The 23,058-nt window shown below is 37.9% G+C and overlaps 1 protein-coding gene across 2 annotated transcripts in view; it reads right to left on the reverse strand.

The window, feature by feature from the left end:
- The window catches only part of LOC121892196 (NACHT, LRR and PYD domains-containing protein 12-like), a 171,569-nt gene that overhangs the window by 31,630 nt on the left and 116,881 nt on the right, over positions 1 to 23,058 (reverse strand). Inside the window, exons 14-20 of one of the 2 annotated variants that reach the window (XM_042405103.1) lie at positions 16,973 to 17,095; positions 12,972 to 13,094; positions 11,041 to 11,163; positions 7,112 to 7,359; positions 5,245 to 7,027; positions 4,448 to 4,624; positions 541 to 717 (exon numbers count right to left, since the gene is read on the reverse strand). In XM_042405103.1, the coding sequence (XP_042261037.1) occupies positions 541 to 717; positions 4,448 to 4,624; positions 5,245 to 7,027; positions 7,112 to 7,359; positions 11,041 to 11,163; positions 12,972 to 13,094; positions 16,973 to 17,095 (2,754 nt within the window). Of the gene's footprint in view, positions 1 to 540; positions 718 to 4,447; positions 4,625 to 5,244; positions 7,028 to 7,111; positions 7,360 to 11,040; positions 11,164 to 12,971; positions 13,095 to 16,972; positions 17,096 to 17,581; positions 17,701 to 23,058 lie in introns of those variants that run through there. The other variant, XM_042405104.1, reaches the window with a different exon arrangement.

The raw sequence follows: 23,058 nt of genomic DNA on the forward strand, positions 1-23,058 counted from the left end.
TCTGCTTGAAATCATTCAGTGTTTCATAATCTGTTCAGAGCTGAAGGAGGATGAAGTTTAGAAAATGGAAACTCCAAACACCTGAACCCAACAGGATGCAGGTTAAAAACTGTCAAATACAAAAAGTGAAAAAGAGCTCTCATTAATATTAATGACAACATGCTGCTACTACAGTAAAGACACAGTGACATAACAATGAATTAGCCAGTGCAGCTTTTTCATGTTATATTAAATATGAAGACCAAAAAGATGCTCAGTGTGGATCAGTATAAAGTCTATGTGGTCACAAATTTTAAAGTTTTAATGTTATAGAAATTGATTTAAAACAAGATCTGATTGTTTGAATGTATGTTTTTAAATTGATAACTATGGTTTAAAATTAAATAATTAAATAGTATTTAAATGTTGAAACAACATTTAAACATCTAAATCTGAAGGGAATTTTACCTAATAAAAATCATCCTTATGTCCGCAGTTTAGTTTCACCACAACTTTCACATCATATTAATCTCAGCACAGAAGTATGAAATGGTGTCTGACCTCAGAGTTTCCAGTCTACAGTGTGGAATCTCCTTAAGTTCAGACATCATCTTCATTTCTGAATCCCTCAGTTTGTAGTTGTAGCTCAGATCGAGCTCTCTCAGATAAGAGGGGTTGGACTTCAGAGCTGAGACCAGAGAAGCACAGCTGATCTCTGACAAACTGCAGAACTTCAATCTGATTAAAGAAGAAAACATGTAGCGTTAGAAGCAGATTATTCTGCTTGAAATCATTCAGTGTTTCATAATCTGTTCAGAGCTGAAGAAGGTTGAAGTTTAGAAAATGGAAACTCCAAACACCTGAACCCAACAGGATGCAGGTTAAAAACTGTCAAATACAAACAGTGAAAAAGAGCTCTCATTAATATTAATGACAACATGCTGCTACTTCAATAAAGACTTAACAGTGAATTAGCCAGTGCAGCTTTTTCTTGTTATGTGAAGGTTTCTGCAGCTCTGACACAGTCAATCGACTAAGCCACTGGAGAAGAAAATAGACATTAACAGTAAGATACTCAGTGTGGATCAACATAACATCATCCTTATGTCTGCAGTTTAATGTCATCACAACTTTTACATCATATTAATCACGTAGGGATTAAAGCAAAAAAACATCTTTTGACTGAATTTTTTTAAAGTCACAGCCAGGTCATATTCCCAACCTGTAATTTGTAAAAAATGTTACAGGTTACATTACTTGACACCTGCTAAACAAATAACACCATATGTAAAATTATGAGATTTCAGCATCACTCCACACATAACCATGGAGCTCTTTTTGAGTGGTCCTTGGATCTTGGGCTCATCTTCTGACTAATTTTCTTACTGCCTGGCCAGCAATCTGATGCTGCAATCTGCAGATAATGGCCCCAATGGTGCTTATGGGAACATTTAGGACTTGAGAAATCAGTCAGTAATCTGTGCCATTTCTATGTTGCTCAACAATCTTGTGGCGAAGGTTCTGGGAGAGCTCTTTGCCTCTAATCATCATGAGATGGTTCTTGCATGACAGCTTGGTAACAAATAATATCTTCACAGATATCTAACCCTTTTGAAAGAGTGGAAGTGCTAATAGCCAAAAGCACTACCCAAGCTGATTCTAATTAGCACAGGTAAGAGGACTAATTAGTGGAATCACCTGGTTCAGTGCTTTTTCTTACTGCATGTTCAATACTTTTGTCCTGTGTCATTCCAATTTAAAGCACATAACTTTTTTATTGATTGGGATGTTATGAATTCTTTAGCTTTATTGAGTTAATACTAATGTCTGATCTTAATTTCATATAAACAGCTGCACTGGAATATGTTTCATGAAAAAATGACATGTTGAATACTTATTTCCCCCACTGTAAATTTCTATTGTTCTTATTAATTAATTACTATTATACACATAAGATTGAGGGAAGCCAACACACCTGAAATAATTATATTTGTTCTGACTTGGTACATGAGTTTGCCTAATTTGCATAATTTCATAATAAAAAATAAAGGTTATAACACACAAATATATTGTATGTGGGTCGTTTAGGTTATTAAGAAATTTCACATAAGCTTGGCTATGTTGCAAATTGGGCCAACTGGTATAAAAAATATATGATATAAATTAGGGATGTCAATGATTCATTGATTATGGGTTAACTGCCATTAATAATGCAACTGATTGAAAATATATTAACTGATAATGCAAAAGACGAGAGACATGCGGTGTAAGTCAGAGAATGTTTTGCAGATTTGCTGCAGTTCGCAGTTAGGCAACCAGTTGGAGCCTCTTACTCTTTTCATGAGATTGAGTTACAGGTGTGTTGGCCCGTTAGAGCCACACAAACTGTAAAACGAACACACCTCCCTGCCTTCCGACGAAGGAAAACAGTTGCAGACTCGCAGTGAGCCTCGATCTGCTCACTGTGTCATCTAGTTGAACTCTGAAGCATAAAGCTGTGAAAACTCCCAGGAGTTGTTGTCTGGCAGTTGTGCAGTTTAGCTATCTGAGGCTCATGCTAACACTAAACTAACATGTTGAACAGAAGCAGCTGCTTGGTAAATGCAGGCTGAGAGCTGACTGTCAGACAGCAGGACTCTAATTACACATGCTTCCAACAAAAGTCGTTAAGCTGACTGTTTCCAACAGAATTAGCTATTATGGTAGTTACTTCATGATTATTCACAACAGTTTTTCTGACAGAAGACTTAGGCCAAACTTGTGTATGTAGGCATTCCATCTACAAATATATTTCACAGTACATAAAGACCTACTATACACTACATACTGTACATAAAGTAACGTCATTTTACCATTTACCATTACCTATGTTTGACACAAAATAAGAGTGGGCTACAGTAGGAATTAAAAGAAAAGATCAAGCAAACACCAGGTCACTTAAATGATAAATTAAATAACACAAATAATGACTTAATCTAAAATTACAGAGCTCCAGTCTGTTGCTGTCCAACTACTGGCCGCCAAAATCCAAAGTATTGAACACAGCAAACAGCTGCACAACTTCCAGCTTCACTAAGGGACATTAATTAGATCAGACTAGATGAGTTGGACAAATCTAACAATTAATTAACATTTAATCAAAATTGCTGGAGCCTTCAATGGCAAATAAACCGTAACGTTATTCTACAAATCAGAATCAGAATCATCCGACAGTTAAGTCTACAGCCTACAGGACACAAGTAAACGTGTATCTGCATGTTATTTTCTTTTAATAATAACGTGTAATTTACTTGTAATTATTAGGATAAATGTGAACTTGCCAAGCGCAAGGCTAACGTTAGCTGGTCAACTACCATCTGTAGCAAACCGTTATTTATCTGTCCATCATTTATGTTTTCACTGTCACTGACTGATTTTCACTGATTGAACTTTCAACAACAATAATATGAATCTTACCGTTTTTATTCCATCATGTTGAATTCCAATGTTTGTTCTGTCACTCAGAACTATGAGCTAAAGTTGAGCGATGCTCTGTGTTTAGATATTCTGTGCTGTCTGTGTCACGTCCACAAGTGTCTACACTGATCTCATAAATGGCCTCTATGGACACAACAACATTCAGACACCTATCCATGTCAACACAGATCAATAAAATGCTGCTGACTGTAAAATGGATCAAATTAGACATGCTGGATTAAAAGCTTATGTATTACTTTTATTTATCTTCTTCCTGTAAATAGTAATGATTAAGTGTAATTTCATTAAAACACTACAGAACTTGAGTATATACAGAAAAATCAATATTTTCCTCCTACTGAGGAACTTATTTCTAACAACAGATTTACTCTCATCATCATCGCTGACTACTGTGATCAATGCCAAACACCAGACTTTCACATGACTTTCCTTTTAACTGGTGGTGCAGCTAAACAAAGTGACATCATTTTCTGCCAGGAAGCATCATGCACATGTTGAAGTGTAGCAGCTAAAACACGACTTAAGATACAAACTGCATTTGGAAATATGATTTGCTCTCTTCGTCTGTACTCCTGTATGAGAGTTTTAAAGTGTGTGTGAGAGAGACTTTATGTATAAGTTCCTGCAAAATAGTGTGTTCTCAATTTTTAATATATAAGACATTATTCCTGAAAATGCAATGAAAGTCTTGAACTTTTTTCCGATTTGGTTTATAGATTTGAGTTTCACACATGTACCAAAACTTATAAACATTAAATTGGTCTCACAGATAGTTGTCCAATAATTTCAGTAATTTCTTACAAATATGAGACCCTTTCAATTGTTGACTAAATTCAACGTGAAACCAACTGTTCAGGTATTTTGGAATTTAAACATTTTAATGATTTGTGAAAAACAAATGAATTAAATTAAATATGAAACTTCTATTATGACTTTTAATAACTGGGTACATACAAGATGTACAAGAAGAAAACACAGTCAGTGAACTGACCTCAGAGTCTCCAGTCTACAGTTTGGACTCTCCAGTCCAGCAAATAGAAACTTCAATCCTGAGTCCTTCAGGTTGGAGTTTCCACTCAGGTCAAGCTCTCTGAGATGGGAGGGGTTGGACTGCAGAGCTGAGGCCACAACTTCACAGTGAGTCTCTGAGAGTCCACAGTTCTTAAGCCTGTTATTACAAATTATATTACATTTAAATATGCTAAAATCAAACACTTTTATCATAAATATAGATGCCATGCATTTTGATGACAAAGCAAATTGTGTTGTGGGGTGCTAAGCATTTTTATGTAGCCTAGTGCATATATGGTAAAATGCTGTCTGTTGTGATAAAATGCTAACTGTCAAAACACAAATCCTTAAGTCCTGAGGTTAACATTGTTTATAATTAAACAGAATAACTGTGTTCATAAGTGTAAACACATCAACTACAAAGATTTTCTTGCTGCCAAAGTTTTGGTTACAACTGAAGAACAATTGTTGTGAGGACTGGTGTACAATTTTGGCAACAAGCAGCTGTAACACAACCTGGACACACTTTAATAGTTTGTAAGTTTTACAGTGTGCATGTATGTAAAGGAGGGATGCATGATATGTCAGTAGCTGATATTTTATTGTTACAGGTACAAAGAGTACAATGTTTGGAGACCAAATAGACTCTTCAGAGTTGGGTACAGAGGCAACAGGAAGTAACTAAAACCTTTTGGACTGAGCAGCTGGACATGAGGGATGTGTGTGTGTGTTCTGCAGTGATTGATTTATAATGTTGATAATCACATCTGGACTTACACAGCCTTTCTGCAGTTCCTCACAACTGGGATCAGTCTCCGTCGTCCCTGGTCTGATGTGTTGTACTTCTTCAGGTCAAACTCATCTAGAACCTCCTCTGACATTTGCAGCATGTAGGCCAGAGCTGAGCAGTGGATCTCAGAGAGTTTCTTCTCTGATCTGTTCTCTGACTTCAGGAACTTTTGGATCTCCTGATGTACTGAGCGGTCGTTCATCTCTGTCAGACAGTGGAAGATGTTGATGCTTCTGTCAGGAGAGATTTTGGTCTGCTTCTTCTTCAGGTTGTTGATGGCTTTCTGGATGATTTCTAGACTGTTCTCTGTCTGACCCAGCAGGCCTCCTAAAAGACTCCGGTTGGACACCAGAGAGAGGCCATGAAGGAAGCGAACAAACAGGTCCAAGTGGCCATTTTTACTTCTGAGAGATTTTTCCATGGCTTCCATCAAGAAGACATCCAGGGATGAGTGACTGTATTTTTTTCCCAGGAAGGCCTTCAGTACCTCTGTGTTGCTGCTGGTGTAACAGTGGTACATGTAGACTGCAGCCAGAAACTCCTGAACACTCAGATGAACAAAGCTGTAGACTGTTTTCTGGAAGATCACACTCTCTGTTTTGAGGATCTCTGTACAAAATCCCGAGTACACCGAGGCCTCTGTGACATCAAGACCACACTGCTCCAGGTCCTCTTGGTAGAACATGATATTTCCTTTCTCCAGATGTTCAAACGCCAGCCTCCCCAGCTTCAGAAGAACTTCCCTGTCAGCCTCCGTCAGCTCCTGTGGACTCGTCTCATGTCCCTCATTATACTTGTGCTTCTTCCTCTTTGTCTGAACCAGCAGAAAGTGTGAGTACATGTCAGTCAGGGTCTTGGGCAGCTCTCCTGTCTGGTCTGTAGTCAACATGTGCTCGAGAACTGTAGCAGTGATCCAGCAGAAGACTGGGATGTGACACATGATGTGGAGGCTCCTGGATGTCTTGATGTGTGAGATGATTCTGCTGGACAGATCTTCATCACTGAATCTCCTCCTGAAGTACTCCTCCTTTTGGGCATCAGTGAAGCCTCGTACTTCTGTTACCCTGTTAACACATGTAGGAGGGATCTGATTGGCTGCTGCAGGTCGGGAAGTTATCCATACGAGAGCCGAGGGGAGCAGATTCCCCTCAAAGAGGTTTGTCAATAACATGTTGACTGATGATTTCTGTGTGATATCAGACATGACCTTCCTGTTCTTGAAATCTAATGAAAATCTGCTTTCATCCAGGCCGTCAAAGATGAACAAAACTTTACAGGTAGCTAGCTTCTTTGCTGTGACCTTCTGTAATGTTGGATGGAAAACATGGATCAGCATGAGAAGACTGTACTGCTCATCTTTGATCAAGTTCAGCTCCCTGAATGAAAACAGAATCACCAGACTGACATCTTGGTTTTCTAAGCCCTCTGCCCAGTCCAGAGTGAACTTCTTTACTGTGAAGGTTTTTCCAACACCAGCGACACCGCTCGTCATAACGACTCTGATGTGTCTCTGTTGGTCAGGTAAGACTTTAAAGATGTCGTGACACCTGATTGGAGTGTCATGGAGGATCTTCATCTTGGAAGCTGTCTCAAGCTGCCTCACCTCATGTTGGGTATTCACCTCTTCACTCTGTCCCTCTGTGATGTAGAGCTCAGTGTAGATGCTGTTGAGGAGGATTTCACTTCCTGCTTCATCAGTTCCTTCAGTCACATGTTCACATCTCCTCCTCAAATTGATCTTATGTTCAACCTCCCAGAGAGCAACATTCACTAAAACAGAGAAAATATGTGAGACTAAACAAAGACAATCTGACAATTATTCATTATTACCAACACAAAAACAATCAGTCTTACTTTGTACAGTGATGGTCTGACTGTCTGTCTGCAGTCCAGATCTTGTCCTGGATCTTTTTCCACACTGAGGACAGGAGAAGTCTCCTGATGAAGCAGACTGGTCCCAGTATGAGTTGATGCACTGTCTGCAGAACCAGTGTCCACAGCTGGTAGAGACTGGATCCTTCAGGATGTCCTCCTGACACAAAGAACAGCAGGACAGCTGCTCCGCCACAGACACACCACTCCTCCTCTTCCTCATCCTCTCTCTATAAAGACATTTCTTTATCAATAATATGCTTCATTGATTGATTGTTGAAAAATATTAAGATTTGGCTGACACTGTCTAGAAGCTCAGACAGTCACAGAGAACAGTAAAAGTGTAGCTTCTTCTCTGAAATAATTATTAATTTTATTCAAACTCTGCTTTCATAAATACATATTTAAGTCTTGTAAACTGACATAAAGAGATTAATTTGTTTCTCTGCTGAAAACAAGCCTTAACTGTGTTTCTTATCTTATCATTTAGTGATCTGCTTGTAGTTTGCTATTAAGACAAATTCAAAACTTCCTGCAGCTGCTTCACTGTAAAAGCCTTCCATTAAAGTGAGATGATTATGTCCTTTACTGCTTTACAGTCCCTTTTCGCAGCTTATCTTGGGTTAGTTAGGTTTGACTCTCTTATCTCACCAAAGCCATAAACTATAACCCACATTCCTGAGGACTTTTATGAAGCCTCCCTGCAAATTTAAGCCAAACCTGGAATTCATGTGAATTCAATGTCTGATCATTATGCAAGTTATATCATATTATTTGTCATGTAAATACAAAAAGAATGGTATGACTTTCATAGTTGTGTGACTATCTTCTAAGGAGATATTAAAACTTTGATCTTATCAAATTTTATTAACTTTATACTACATGCAACAATACTGCCTTCCAGTGACAAGACTTAAATTTCCTTATGTTAAGAGTTGATGAATGTTTGGTAACTATGTATTTGTATTTTAAAACACCTACATGTTTAATTTTTGATCTAGTAGTTGTATTGAAAGAGTGAATTTTCAGTAGTAATAGGAATGTAAAGATATATTTGAAGGATTTCAGTTTAAAGTTTTCTTTTATTGTTAAACAACAGTCATAATGAATACTTTTATATTATGAAGTAAGAGTTATGTTGAACTTATATTCAAATATGTTTCTGACAGTAACCTAATCACATACGTGTTTCCTTACTGTAGTTCCTTTCACTATAGTATTAAACTTTATTTCAGTGTAGATGGTTTGAGACATGTAAATATTTTGAGAAAGTTGAATCAGTGAAGGTTGTATGCTTAAACATCATCAAGTATCAGTATGAAAGTTAATGTTTGTTATGTTATTTAGAAGAACTGACTTATTATGAAACATATGTAAACTGCTTCACTGTTTTCTTGAATGGTTTTACAAATATGATACAAGCTGACAGGAAATGTTCAGACCCAGTGACTTTGAAGTGTGATTTTTGCATGTAAAAACTCAGAACTAGACTTTCCCTAAAAATCCCTTTATTTCTGAAGAAGCAAGCTGCAAAACCTCTGCGAACTCGAGGAAAATTCTTAAGACATCTCTTTCATTTGTTCTCCAACCAAGTATATGTATATTCAATCTTTTACTGAAACAAGTTTAGTTTGTTTTTGCTTTATTTGGAACATTAAGTCTCATATTTCCACATACAGTCATTTAATTTTGAAGTTAACACATACAGTATTTTATTTTTAAGTAAATGCCACTGAAGATTTGAGCGTAGTCAGATTAAACTCTATTCGACACTCAACTCAAGTTACTACAAGCCAACCAAAGTCTGAATCCTCCACTTAGACTCCTGAAGAAGAAAACAACGCTTTAAACTGGACCTCTACCTGCTTTCTGACAGCAATACTGCAAACTAGAAGTTAAGCCATCCTGAAGACTCTTTCAGAGCAGCCTAGAACAGCTTGACTCCCTTTTACTGGTGTTAAACACATCTGCATCTACGAAGACGCACCCACAGTCCAAAGCCTGATCTGGGCTCTTTAACTGCCTAACAACGCTGGTGATGCTGCACCAACTAATGTTGGACCTGCCGAGATGACGCCTCTAGCACGACTAAACACCACAACAGTAAGGTATAACATGGCTTTGTGATCAAGGATTGATGTAGAATAATGTTAAAATTAAAAGATAGTTTCTTTTGAGAAGTTGAATTAGCTTTCACTTAGCAACTTTCTCTTAGCAAGAATTTACGATTATGAGACTGATTCATTGATCAAATTGAACAAGGGTTAGTGCTCCCTCCTGGCACTAACAAATCCTAACCAAACAGGAGGTGGTGCCCACAATAACAAGGTAATTAAATAATAAAGCATCAATATTCCTACAGCCGACACTGTCTAGAAGCTCAGACAGTCACAGAGAACAGTAAAAGTGTGTTTTATTTAAACTCTCCTGTATTTATTTCATAAATACATTGTAAACTGACATGAAGAGATTTATTTGTCTCTCTGCTGAAAACAAGCCTTAACTGTGTTTCTTATCTGGCTGTCTTACTAAACATTTAGTGATCTGCTTGTAGTTAACACAAACTCAACACTTCTTTACAGTCCCTTTGGGCAGCTTCTCTTGGGTTAGTTAGGTTTGAACTGAGGTTAGAAGTGGTCTAAAACTTGTGGTAGACCAGCAGTCTAAGACACACAGCATGTAACAGTGTGTTTCATGCATTAGTAAGGTCCACTTACTAATGATTCACAGCTTTCAACTGCAAGCTCCAAAAATGTGGATCTCTGAGCTTAATTTTCTTCCATGTTTTCCACACTATATTTTATATAAGCAGTTAGCTGAAGAGAAAACTCAAACAAACATAATCAAGGTGAGTAAAACATTTCTACAAATAACCTTTTCACCACATATTGCACTATTATGATATGCACTGCTTCAACATGACATCTGGCAGCTTATAACAGCTGACCTGAGCTATATTTTGAGTAAAAACATGAGAAAATGAATTACACATTTGAAACACATTCTTTCAGGTTTTGAATAATCGCAGATTTTTACAGTGACTTCAACGTTGTGGCAAAGATGTATGAATATCTTCTTGAAGTGTAAATTCTGACATGGAGGTTCTCAGGTTGCTACAGAAATACCATCTGTAGTTTCTGGCTATAAAACGCAGATTAAGATCCATCTTAGTTTGAAACAGTGTCTATAATAATAGTTCTGCATCATGAATAGAAATATAAATAATAATGCAAAAAATTGCACAGCAAATTCAAAATGGCTGACATCCTGTTGGACTTAGGGTATGACTCCAAGAGGCTTCTTTTAAAGTCTGGAGATGTTTCATCTGCCTACCAAATTTCATACATCTATGTCAAAGTTCAAGATGGGGGCTTTGACTTTGAAATTTTCTAGAGGGCGTCCTTGAGCCATTTTGCCACACCCAAGCCCAAGATCAATATCAGATATCAAGTTTTGCCACTTCTGATGCATGTGCAAAGTATTGTGAGTTTTTGAGTATGCCTAGCATCTCATCATTGCTAAAAGTAATTAGGGGGCGCTATAGAGCCGACATGCCACACCTAAGCCCAATTGCGATATCAAATTGAAATATTTATTAGTTCAAACATGGGTGCAAAACTTCTTGAGCTTTTGTGCATCTTAAAGGCCTCACACATGTTTGCAAAATGAAAACTGATGCACCACATCCAAAATGGCTGACTTCCTGTTGGGCGGGGAAAAAAACTTTATTATGTCTAGAATGATGAGCACAAAGATCCCACTGAATTTCAGGAACATCCAAGCAACTTTATTCCAACATGGCTCTGTGTTTCAGGGCGCTGTGTAGTAGGCGGTGCTACACAAGTGGATCATTAATGCAGCAATACATTTAGCCATTAGTCAATCAGTTTACAGCAGAAACAGTCTCTTACTTTGTGTCTGACGGTCCAGGTTCATTACTGAAGGTCGGAGGAAGCTGGTTGGACCAGTCACTCTTCATAGACAGACAGTCCGATGCTGGAGACTCTGCTCTCTTTCTGTGGTCTGTCTGACGTCTGTAACACCACCAAGAGGTTTTTATTCATATCATGTGAATCCTTGATAAATTCTCTGATGACAAAGCCATTGAAGGAGCTCTAAACACACAAACTGCTGCTCCTGCAGATACGTCGCAGATTAGATCACAGCTTCTCTAAATGACTGACAGCTGACACAGATACTAAGGGGAAGATGGGACAAATGATTTGAATGTGTGTTAAATTTTAGATAGCAAATACATTTTAGTAGAAATTTTAATATACAAACACAAAATCAACCATCGGGGACAGAAAACATAATGTCATTGAAAGAGGTTATTAAAATTAAAGCGGCAAGCAGCAATGACTGGGCCCTCACACCTCATGTGCGTCAGAAGGAGCGGCAGCTGTGGTATCGCTACTGGAGGTCGGTTGACAAGGCTCTGAATTTTCAGGATTATCGGACACTGTGTGAATGGGTAAAATATTATTTTCTGTGTGCAGTAGGCTATGTGGCACTGGAGATGACATATTGGAAATAGTGTATATATTTGATGAATTATGTGTAATTAAGTGTCATTTAGGCTTCACTTCCTGTTGCCTGTAGGTAATACTACATAAGTGAAATATTAATGCAGCAATACGTTTACCAGAGGGCAACGGACATGGATATACATTTTCAGGAATATTGGACATTGTATGTAGGAGATAACTGTCACTTCCTGTGTCCACTATGTGGCGCTAGAGAACACTCACTAATTATACGTAATGTTGTTGTATATCATGTGCAGACCACACCATGTAAATTTCATGGAAATTGGACTATGTTTGTCACATAAGGCTGTCTTCCTGTTGTCAGTAGTTGGTGCTATGACTATGACTCAATATTGACATGTAGATGTGTTCAGGCTTGGACTCTCATCAAACATGAGAAATTTGGGGCAAATTGGACAATGTAAAGTTGAGTCACAACAACTCCGTGTTTCATGTTTTGGGCAAAATTGACCAGCACGCCATGTCAAGGGCGTTCCGTGAAAACTCAAAACCTACTCAATTTAGCATCACAAAGGTCTTTAGATGTCACCTACTAAATTTGAACACACTCTGGTTAATTCTCTGGGAGGAATTTGTTAAAATACAACGCTTGTAAATGTCTTCACTTTGCAAAAAAAATTGCACAGCAAATTCAAAATGGCTGACATCCTGTTGGACTTAGGGTATGACTCCAAGAGGCTTCTTTTAAAGTCTGGAGATGTTTCATCTGCCTACCAAATTTCATACATCTATGTCAAAGTTCAAGATGGGGGCTTTGACTTTGAAATTTTCTAGAGGGCGTCCTTGAGCCATTTTGCCACACCCAAGCCCAAGATCAATATCAGATATCAAGTTTTGCCACTTCTGATGCATGTGCAAAGTATTGTGAGTTTTTGAGTATGCCTAGCATCTCATCATTGCTAAAAGTAATTAGGGGGCGCTATAGAGCCGACATGCCACACCTAAGCCCAATTGCGATATCAAATTGAAATATTTATTAGTTCAAACATGGGTGCAAAACTTCTTGAGCTTTTGTGCATCTTAAAGGCCTCACACATGTTTGCAAAATGAAAACTGATGCACCACATCCAAAATGGCTGACTTCCTGTTGGGCGGGGAAAAAAACTTTATTATGTCTAGAATGATGAGCAAAAAGATCCCACTGAATTTCAGGAACATCCAAGCAACTTTATTCCAACATGGCTCTGTGTTTCAGGGCGCTGTGTAGTAGGCGGTGCTACACAAGTGGATCATTAATGCAGCAATACATTTAGCCATAAGTCAATCAGTTTACAGCAGAAACAGTCTCTTACTTTGTGTCTGACGGTCCAGGTTCATTACTGAAGGTCGGAGGAAGCTGGTTGGACCAGTCACTCTTCATAGACAGACAGTCCGATGCTGGAGACTCTGCTCTCTTTCTGTGGTCTGTCTGACGTCTGTAACACCACCAAGAGGTTTTTATTCATATCATGTGAATCCTTGATAAATTCTCTGATGACAAAGCCATTGAAGGAGCTCTAAACACACAAACTGCTGCTCCTGCAGATACGTCGCAGATTAGATCACAGCTTCTCTAAATGACTGACAGCTGACACAGATACTAAGGGGAAGATGGGACAAATGATTTGAATGTGTGTTAAATTTTAGATAGCAAATACATTTTAGTAGAAATTTTAATATACAAACACAAAATCAACCATCGGGGACAGAAAACATAATGTCATTGAAAGAGGTTATTAAAATTAAAGCGGCAAGCAGCAATGACTGGGCCCTCACACCTCATGTGCGTCAGAAGGAGCGGCAGCTGTGGTATCGCTACTGGAGGTCGGTTGACAAGGCTCTGAATTTTCAGGATTATCGGACACTGTGTGAATGGGTAAAATATTATTTTCTGTGTGCAGTAGGCTATGTGGCACTGGAGATGACATATTGGAAATAGTGTATATATTTGATGAATTATGTGTAATTAAGTGTCATTTAGGCTTCACTTCCTGTTGCCTGTAGGTAATACTACATAAGTGAAATATTAATGCAGCAATACGTTTACCAGAGGGCAACGGACATGGATATACATTTTCAGGAATATTGGACATTGTATGTAGGAGATAACTGTCACTTCCTGTGTCCACTATGTGGCGCTAGAGAACACTCACTAATTATACGTAATACGTAATGTTTGTTATGTTATTTAGAAGATCTGACTTATTATGAAACATATGTAAACTGCTTCACTGTTTTCTTGAATGGTTTTACAAATATGATACAAGCTGACAGGAAATGTTCAGACCCAGTGACTTTGAAGTGTGATTTTTGCATGTAAAAACTCAGAACTAGACTTTCCCTAAAAATCCCTTTATTTCTGAAGAAGCAAGCTGCAAAACCTCTGCGAACTCGAGGAAAATTCTTAAGACATCTCTTTCATTTGTTCTCCAACCAAGTATATGTATATTCAATCTTTTACTGAAACAAGTTTAGTTTGTTTTTGCTTTATTTGGAACATTAAGTCTCATATTTCCACATACAGTCATTTAATTTTGAAGTAAACACATACAGTATTTTATTTTTAAGTAAATGCCACTGAAGATTTGAGCGTAGTCAGATTAAACTCTATTCGACACTCAACTCAAGTTACTACAAGCCAACCAAAGTCTGAATCCTCCACTTAGACTCCTGAAGAAGAAAACAACGCTTTAAACTGGACCTCTACCTGCTTTCTGACAGCAATACTGCAAACTAGAAGTTAAGCCGTCCTGAAGACTCTTTCAGAGCAGCCTAGAACAGCTTGACTCCCTTTTACTGGTGTTAAACACATCTGCATCTACGAAGACGCACCCACAGTCCAAAGCCTGATCTGGGCTCTTTAACTGCCTAACAACGCTGGTGATGCTGCACCAACTAATGTTGGACCTGCCGAGATGACGCCTCTAGCACGACTAAACACCACAACAGTAAGGTATAACATGGCTTTGTGATCAAGGATTGATGTAGAATAATGTTAAAATTAAAAGATAGTTTCTTTAGAGAAGTTGAATTAGCTTTCCCTTAGCAACTTTCTCTTAGCAAGAATTTACAATTATGAGACTGATTCATTGATCAAATTGAACAAGGGTTAGTGCTCCCTCCTGGCACTAACAAATCCTAACCAAACAGGAGGTGGTGCCCCCAATAACGAGGTAATTTAATAATAAAGTATCAATAGTCCTACAGCCGACCCTGTCTAGAAGCTCAGACAGTCACAGAGAACAGTAAAAGTGTGTTTTATTTAAACTCTCTTGCTTTCATAAATACATATTTAAATTTTGTAAACTGACATGAAGAGATTCATTTGTCTCTCTGCTGAAAACAACCCTGTGTTTCTAATCTGGCTGTCTTACTAAACCTTTAGTGATCTGCTTGTAGTTTGCTATTAACACAAACTCAACACTTCCTGCAGTCCCTTTGTGGATCTTTGAGCTTAATTTTCTTCCATGTTTTCCACACTATATTTTATATAAGCAGTTAGCTGAAGAGAAAACTCAAACACACATAATCAAGGTGAGCAAAGCATTTCTACAAATAACCTTTTCACCACATAATGCACTATTATAATATGCACTGATTCAACACAACATCTGGTAGCTTATAACAGCTGACCTGAGGAATGTTTTGAGTAAAAAATTTGAGAAAATGAATTACACATTTGAAACACATTCTTTCAGGTTTTGAATAGTCGCAGATCTTTACAGTGACTTCAACGTTGTGGCAAAGATGTCTGAATATCTTCTTGAAGTGTAAATTCTGACATGGAGGTTCTCAGGTTGCTCCAGAAATACCATCTGCAGTTTCTGGCTATAAAACGCAGATTAAGATCCATCTTAGTTTGAAACAGTGTCTATAATAACAGTTCTGCATTATGAACAGAAATATTTTAGCAGAGCAGTTTGTCTTCATCCTCACTGAATCATCTTCCATCAGGTCAGTTTACAGCAGAAACAGTCTCTTACATGACATATGGCCATGACATATTGGAAATAGTGTATACATTTGATGAACTATGTGAAATTAAGTGTCATTTAGGCTTCACTTCCTGTTGCCCGTAGGCAATACTACATAAGTGAAATATTAATGCAGTAATAGGTTTACCAGAGGGCAACTGACATGGATATACATTTTCATGAATATTGGACATTGTATGTAGGAGATAACTGTCACTTCCTGTGTCCACTATGTGGCGCTAGAGAACACTCACTAATTACACGTCATGTTGTTGTATATCATGTGCAGACCACACCATGTAAATTTCATGTAAATCAGATGAAGTTTGTCACATAAGGATGCCTTCCTGTTGTCAGTAGGTGGCGCTATGACTATGGCTCAATATTGTCATGTAGATGTGTTCAGGCCTGGACTCCCATCAAGGATGACAAATTTGGGGCAGATTGGACAATGTAAAGTTGAGTTACAATAATTTCCTGTTTCATGTTTTGGGCAAAATTGACCGGCACACAACGTCAAGGGCGTTCCATGAACTCAAAAACTACTCAATTTAGCATCACAAAGGTTTTTAGATGTCACCTACCAAATTTGAACACACTCTGGTTAATTCTCTGGGAGGAATTTGTTAAAATACAGCTCTTGTAAATGTCTCCACTTTGCAAAAAAATTGCACAGCAAATTCAAAATGGCTGACATCCTGTTGGAATTAGGGTATGGCTCCAAGAGGCTTTTTTTAAAGTCTGGAGATGTTTCATCTGCCTAGCAAATTTCTTAAATCTATGTTAAATTTAAAGGTGCGGGCCTTGACTTTGAAATTTTCTAGGGGGCACCCTTGAGCCATTTTGCCACACCCAAGCCCAAGATCCATATCAGATATCAAGTTTTGCCACTTCTGATGCATGTGCAGAGTATTGTGAGTTTTTGAGTATGCCTTGCATCTCATAATTGCTAAAAGTAATTAGGGGGCTAACACAACTGATGTGCCATGCCTAAGCCCAATTGTTTTATCAAATCAAAATATTTACTAGTTTGAACATGGGTGCAAAGTTTCTTGAATTTTGTGCATCCTAAAGGCCTCAAATGTGTTTGTGAAATGAAAATTGATGCACGAAATCCAAAATTGCTGACTTCCTGTTGGGCAGATTTTTTTTTTTTATTATGTTCAGAATGATGAGAGCAATGATCCCAATGAATTTCATGAACATCAAAGCAACTTTATTCCAACATGGCTCTGTGTTTGAGGGCGCTATAGAGTAGGCAGTGCTACACAAGTGAATCATTAATGCAGCAATACATTTAGTCATTAGTAAATCAGTTTGCAGCAGAAACAGTCTCTTACCTTGTGTCTGAGGGTCCAGGTTCATTACTGAAGGTCGGAGGAAGATCGTTGGACCGGTCACTCTTCATAGACAGACAGCTGGATACTGGAGACACTGATCTCTGTCTGAGGTCTGTCTGACGTCTATAACAACAACAAGATTTTTTTATTCATATCATGTGAATCCTTGATGAATTTTCTGATGATTAAGCCATATAGGGAGCTCTAAATACACAAACTGCTGCTCCTGCAGATAATAAGTCGCAGATTAGATCACAGCTTTTCTAAATGACTGACAGCTGACACAGATACTAAGGGGAAGATGGGACAAATGATTTGAATGTGTGTTAAATTTTAGATAGCAAATAAATTTTAGTAGAAATTTTAATATAAAAACACAAAACAACCGTTGGGGACAGAAAACATAATGTCATTGGCAGAGGTAATTAAAATTAAAGTTGTAATTAGAATTAGAATTAAATTTCACAGGATTATCAGACACTGTGTGAACGGGTAATGGCTCTGTGTTTGAGAGCGCTATGGAGTAGGCGGTGCTACACGAGTGAATCATTAATGCAGCAATACATTTAGTCAATAGTCAATCAGTTTACAGCAGAAACAGTCTCTTACCTTGTGAATGAGGGTCCAGGTTCATTACTGAAGGTCGGAGGAAGATCGTTGGACCGGTCACTCTTCATAGACAGACAGTCCGATGCTGGAGACTCTGCTCTCTGTCTGTGGTCTGTCTGACGTCTGTAATAACAACAAGATTTTTTTATTCATATCGTGTGAATCCTTGATGAATTTTCTGATGATTAAGCCATATAGGGAGCTCTAAACACACAAACTGCTGCTCCTGCAGATAATAAGTCGCAGATTAGATCACAGCTTTTCTAAATGACTGATAGCTGTCACGGATGTTAACTCAAACTCAAAAGTTTAGCAATTTAGCATTGCAAAAGACTTTAGATGTCACCTACCAAATTTGAAGTCGCTCTGGTTAATTCTCTGGGAGAAATTCCTTAAAATATAATGCCTGTAAATGTCTTCACTTTCCAAAAAAATTGCACAGTAAATTCAAAATGGCTGACGTCCTGTTGGACTTATGGTATGTTTCCAAGAGGCTTTTTTTTAAAGTCTGGAGATGTTACATCTTCCTACTAAATTTCGTACATCTACATCAAATTTAAAGGTGGGCTCTTTGACTTTGAAATTTTCTAGGGGGTTACCCACGAACCATTTTGCCCCACCCAAGCCCAAGATCCATATCAAAGAGAATTGGATACAGCATTGAAGGCAGGGCCCCGTTCATTCTTATGAAGGTGGTGGCGAATGGGTATAAAGTTACTGTGCTATGGAGACCACTGGCAACCCAAATCACTATAAAAGATATAATTTCCCCTCACTTCTGATGCACGTGCAAAGTTTTGTGAGTTTTTGAGCACCTGTGACTGTAATTGCTTCAGATACAATAGGCCTTTGCACCACTCAGCTCTAATAATCTCTACAAAAACAACAGGTTCCTCACACTTTCAGTGCCAGGGCCCTAATGAGTCATATAAATGAGTTGGTAGCAGCTCTCTTACTTTGTGTTTGAGGGTCCAGGTTTATTACTGAAGCTCGTAAAATGATCATTGTACTGGTCACTCTTCATAGACAGAACGTTGGATACTGGAGGCTCTGCTCTGCCCTCCTCTTCCTCCGCACGAGCACTCATCTTGTGGACTTCAGTCAGTCTGAGAGGTAAACCAGTAACACTGACTGTGAGATTAGAAAGCAAGATTCAAGAGAAACAAGTCTTTTCAAGAGTCACAGTGACAAGAGAGAAAACACCCAAACAAGTTAGTATCTCCCTGTTTTATTTCCTCTTTATATCCACAGAAGTTCATTCTAACTCTTCTCCCCTCTACAGTCCTCAGGGAGGAAACTGAGACTTTCATGGTAAAATAAGAATGTTTTATTAACACTCACCCTGCGTCAGATGTCAGTTTTCATTCATCTGTTCAGTTCACTCTCAGTTCCAGTACTGCCACCTAAAAAAAAAAAATCACATGGCACTGTCAACGTATGTGTGTGTATCATAAACATAACGTGTTTATGAGAATCTATTTTGGCTTTAACAGGTTAAATTAAAATGGGTTTTGGTCAAAATGTTTTAGTGTGTAACTTCCTGTCATCACCATGTAATTTCTCAGAACTTTTTTCTTTTGAATTTCACCTTCATTTGTTAGTCTAGGACAGGTCTTCACACTGAGTTGCTGAGTTCAGTGTCATCCTCAAGGGAACATCAATAGTAAATGTTAAATAAAATTTGTCTTATCAAATGTGTTGTGAGGATAAAACTTAACCTACTTTTTATCTTTGGAAATTATTTCTAGTGTTTCTACATCTTCTTATTCTGTTGTATGATTACAGGCTCGTTTACATTTTCACTTGGTTGAATATGACTTTTTGCTGTTCCTAAAACAGAAGTTTTCTGCAGGTACTTGGTGTCAGTGTTTCATCTCACATTATATTAAGTACTTTATTCATGGTTCTGATGATGCCGCTCATAATTAACAACCCCTCCTCTTTCGCACACTTTGTTTATTCTATTCATAAACGTTGAGCTGTTCTTGGAGGCGTTTGTCTGTTTTAATGTCAGTTTCGTCCTACATTCGAATACACATTTTCACAATTTCATCATTAAACTTCAGGGGTTTCTTATGTTTTTTCACAGTGCTGTCAAGTCTTTTTTCCCTTGGTTTTTACCTGCATAACCACATAGAAATTTGTTTTGGGCTCTGAGCGCTTCGAAAACACAGGTGACCTACGCTCAACACTGTACCTGAACGCCTCCTGTGTCATCGGGAAACTGCTGAGTCTCTATCACGGTTTGATGTCATTTATGGTCACTCTAGCTTCTCTGTCCTCTCCTCTGCTCTATTTGTTGGTGTTTGTGTTTAGCTTAGTTATTATCGTGTATTAAAATGTGTTAAATTCCTGTAAATTTAGCTACTGGCTGAAACAGCCCCTCCTCTCAACCAGCAGCAGAGGGAGGAGGAGGAGGAGGACAGGATGAAGATACTGACTGATGTCTGTGTTCTTCATTCTTTTTAAAGTTCACGCAGTATTTTAATGTCAGGAATATTATTTATTTTACTGACATTTTTTTATTTCTTTCAAGTGAGATATTGTTGAATTTATATAGTGACTTTGCTGATTGTTCTGAATTTATTCTTTCTTTAATAATTCAAAAATCCCCCAATTCTTTGGTAATGAAAAAGAACCATTAAGAGTATTGATAAATACTCTTATTTCATTCCACCAGTGCAGTCAACAAAGCAACATAACTCATCACTATAACGACCATCTCTACTGTCATCAGATCATTTTAACACCCGCAGACACAAACATGGTGAAAACTGTTGGTTACGTTACCTTTAGATGCTGAAAATAATCTGAATCAAGATGATGAGTGAAGGTGAAATTAATCAGCAGCTTCAACCAGGAAGAACCAGAAGAAGAACAAACATGTAACTCACAGCAGGAGGTTTTTAAGGTCTGTTGATTCACAAACAGTCTCAACTCTTTGTATTCATCTTTAACATGAAGTGTTCTTTAAGGAAATCTGATAACAGAACAGCAGCTCTGAACTTTGAAACAAAAAACCCGGAACAATAGTCAAATATTAACAGACAGTATAAATCTTTATGGTTGGATCATAAAGTCTGATGCAGGGACGCTGGAAGTCAGTCAGAGTTGGGGTCATTGAAGAGAAAGTCTATATAACGATGCAACATTCATGATTTCTGTATAAACTTGAACGACCAACAATAATTTACACCAGTTTTAGAACATTTTACACTTCAACAGAAAGCAAACTTGAACACCAACATGCTGTATGTCAAAGCAGCACAGTAACATGTTCAGCTACATTGTAACCAAGACCAAAGTGAGGAAACAACAGGTAAATAAAAGGCAGAGCCTCCATTTTAATCCAGTGCAGGTAGAGATATTCATTCATGTGAATGTGGACGCTGCACATTTTTCTTTAAAAAAAAAAAGAACCAGAGTCAAAGAAAAGTGTCAATAAGTTAAAACAATTAAGTTTTATTCAGTGTCGTCCATTAATTCATCATTTACCAGACTTACATTTCCTTAATGATGATAAAGTGGAATCTGACTGTGTATCAGGCTGCAGCTACATTACATTTTAAATATATTAGTTCAGCTTTAATCTGACGGGGATAAAACACAGGAGGCAGCAACTGAAGATGAAAAATATAGTTCAAGATTTAAACAATATATAGATCAAAGACATAGAGACATGACTGTAAACTCACAGTCTGATCCAGTAATAATGTGTTTGGTGATTTGCACTTGAAAAGGCGTCGAGGTTAAAATACAGCAGATTTTAAATGTTTAGACGTCTATTTGTATCTTGTCTCAACAGCATTCAGTGACTTTATTTCAGCTACTTCAACAAATGTAGTAAATTCAAACTGTCACTGAAATGTTGTTAAAACACGTTCAGACTATGCTCCCTATTTACAAAAACTCACTTTCAAACTACATTCTGCAGCTGCACCACGATCCTGCTCACTTTAAAATTTTAATATATAATCTCCAATATTATAAGAATGATGTTCCATCAGTGCAACCAATCACATCATGAGTGATAGAGATAATTATAAAGCTTCATACCCATTTTAAAAAATTTAAACTGAGATTACACATTATGTGCAGTAAACATTTCAGTGCAGGAGCTGCTCTGATAAACTGACAGCTGTCTTGTGTCACAGTGTTATAACAGAAGGACATGCAGAGGTTTTATTCTGAGCTGAGGCTGAATTCACGCTGTGTAATATCGGAATGTGAGAAAAACGCTGTTCAAAGAAATGACTCATGTGCATAAAATCTGTAACTTTAGAAAGTCCTTGAGAAACTAAACTTATCCAACCAGGATTTTGATCCTAACAGACAGTAAACCTCCACTAATTAATGCGCTTTGGTATGGACTGAATGAATGAGGAATTGAAACAGCATATCTGACTCAGGAAGAGGGAGGAGGTTAGCTTGACAGAGTCAGTTACCGTGGTAACTGACCCACAGTTTAAGCTAACTCTTGTTCTGGAACTGAAAACCCAGAGTTTCCCTCATGTCAGGGTGAACAAACTCAGAGTTTTCACTAATCCCACTTCCTGGAAAGGTATCACTTTCTTTCTTATTAACATATTTGCAGTTTGAGTTGTGGTTCTCTGAAAACTCAGGTTCAGTGGTTGAAGTCAGCGGCAGGTTGAAGTGTTATTATTCCAGTTTTCCCTCCTGCAGTTGTCCTCCCTCTGTAGAGGTTGTTGGTTTTGTCTGAAGGTGAATTATCTGTCTCTCGGTTTATGAGTCTCCTCCTAGTGGAGAAATAACAACTCAGGTGAGTCAGAAGACGGGTGGAGCTCTGTCACCTGGTTTCCTCTAAATGCTCAACTGTTCAGCTGGAATAAACCAGGGGTGTGTTTCATTCCACTGTTAGTGTAACTGTTAAGATGGATGTTGCAATATTTTCCCTGATTTACAGGTATCCTGTGAGGTTTCTATGGACACAACTGACTTTTTTTATTCTGCTGATAAACAGTCCTCCTTTACCTTTAGATGCTGAAAATAATGTGAATCAAGCTGATGAGTGAAAGTGAAATTAATCAGCAGCTTCAAAAAGGAAACCAACCAGAAGAAGAACAAACATGTAACTCACAGCAGGAGGTTTTTAAGGTCTGTTGATTCACAAACAGTCTCAACGCTCTCTATTCATCTTTAACATGAAGTGTTCTTTAAGGAAATCTGATAACAGAACAGCAGCTCTGAACTTTGGACTGAAAAACCCGGAACAAAAGTCAAATATTAACAGACAATATGCATCTTTATCAGTTGGATGATAAAGTCTGATGTGTGTCTTTTATTCCAACAAGGAAATAAAAAGTTCTCAGATGGCATTAATGCAGTCTGTGATATGTGCAAAACAGGACAAATTAATTGTTTGTGGAAAAGATAAAGATAAAATTATAACCGTAGTCGTCCCTACAGCTGGCTGGTGGCTACAGCCTAACTATGAGACGATGAGAAAATCACAGTTC

Source organism: Thunnus maccoyii, chromosome 24, assembly GCF_910596095.1.
Source record: "Thunnus maccoyii chromosome 24, fThuMac1.1, whole genome shotgun sequence".
NCBI lineage: Eukaryota > Metazoa > Chordata > Actinopteri > Scombriformes > Scombridae > Thunnus > Thunnus maccoyii.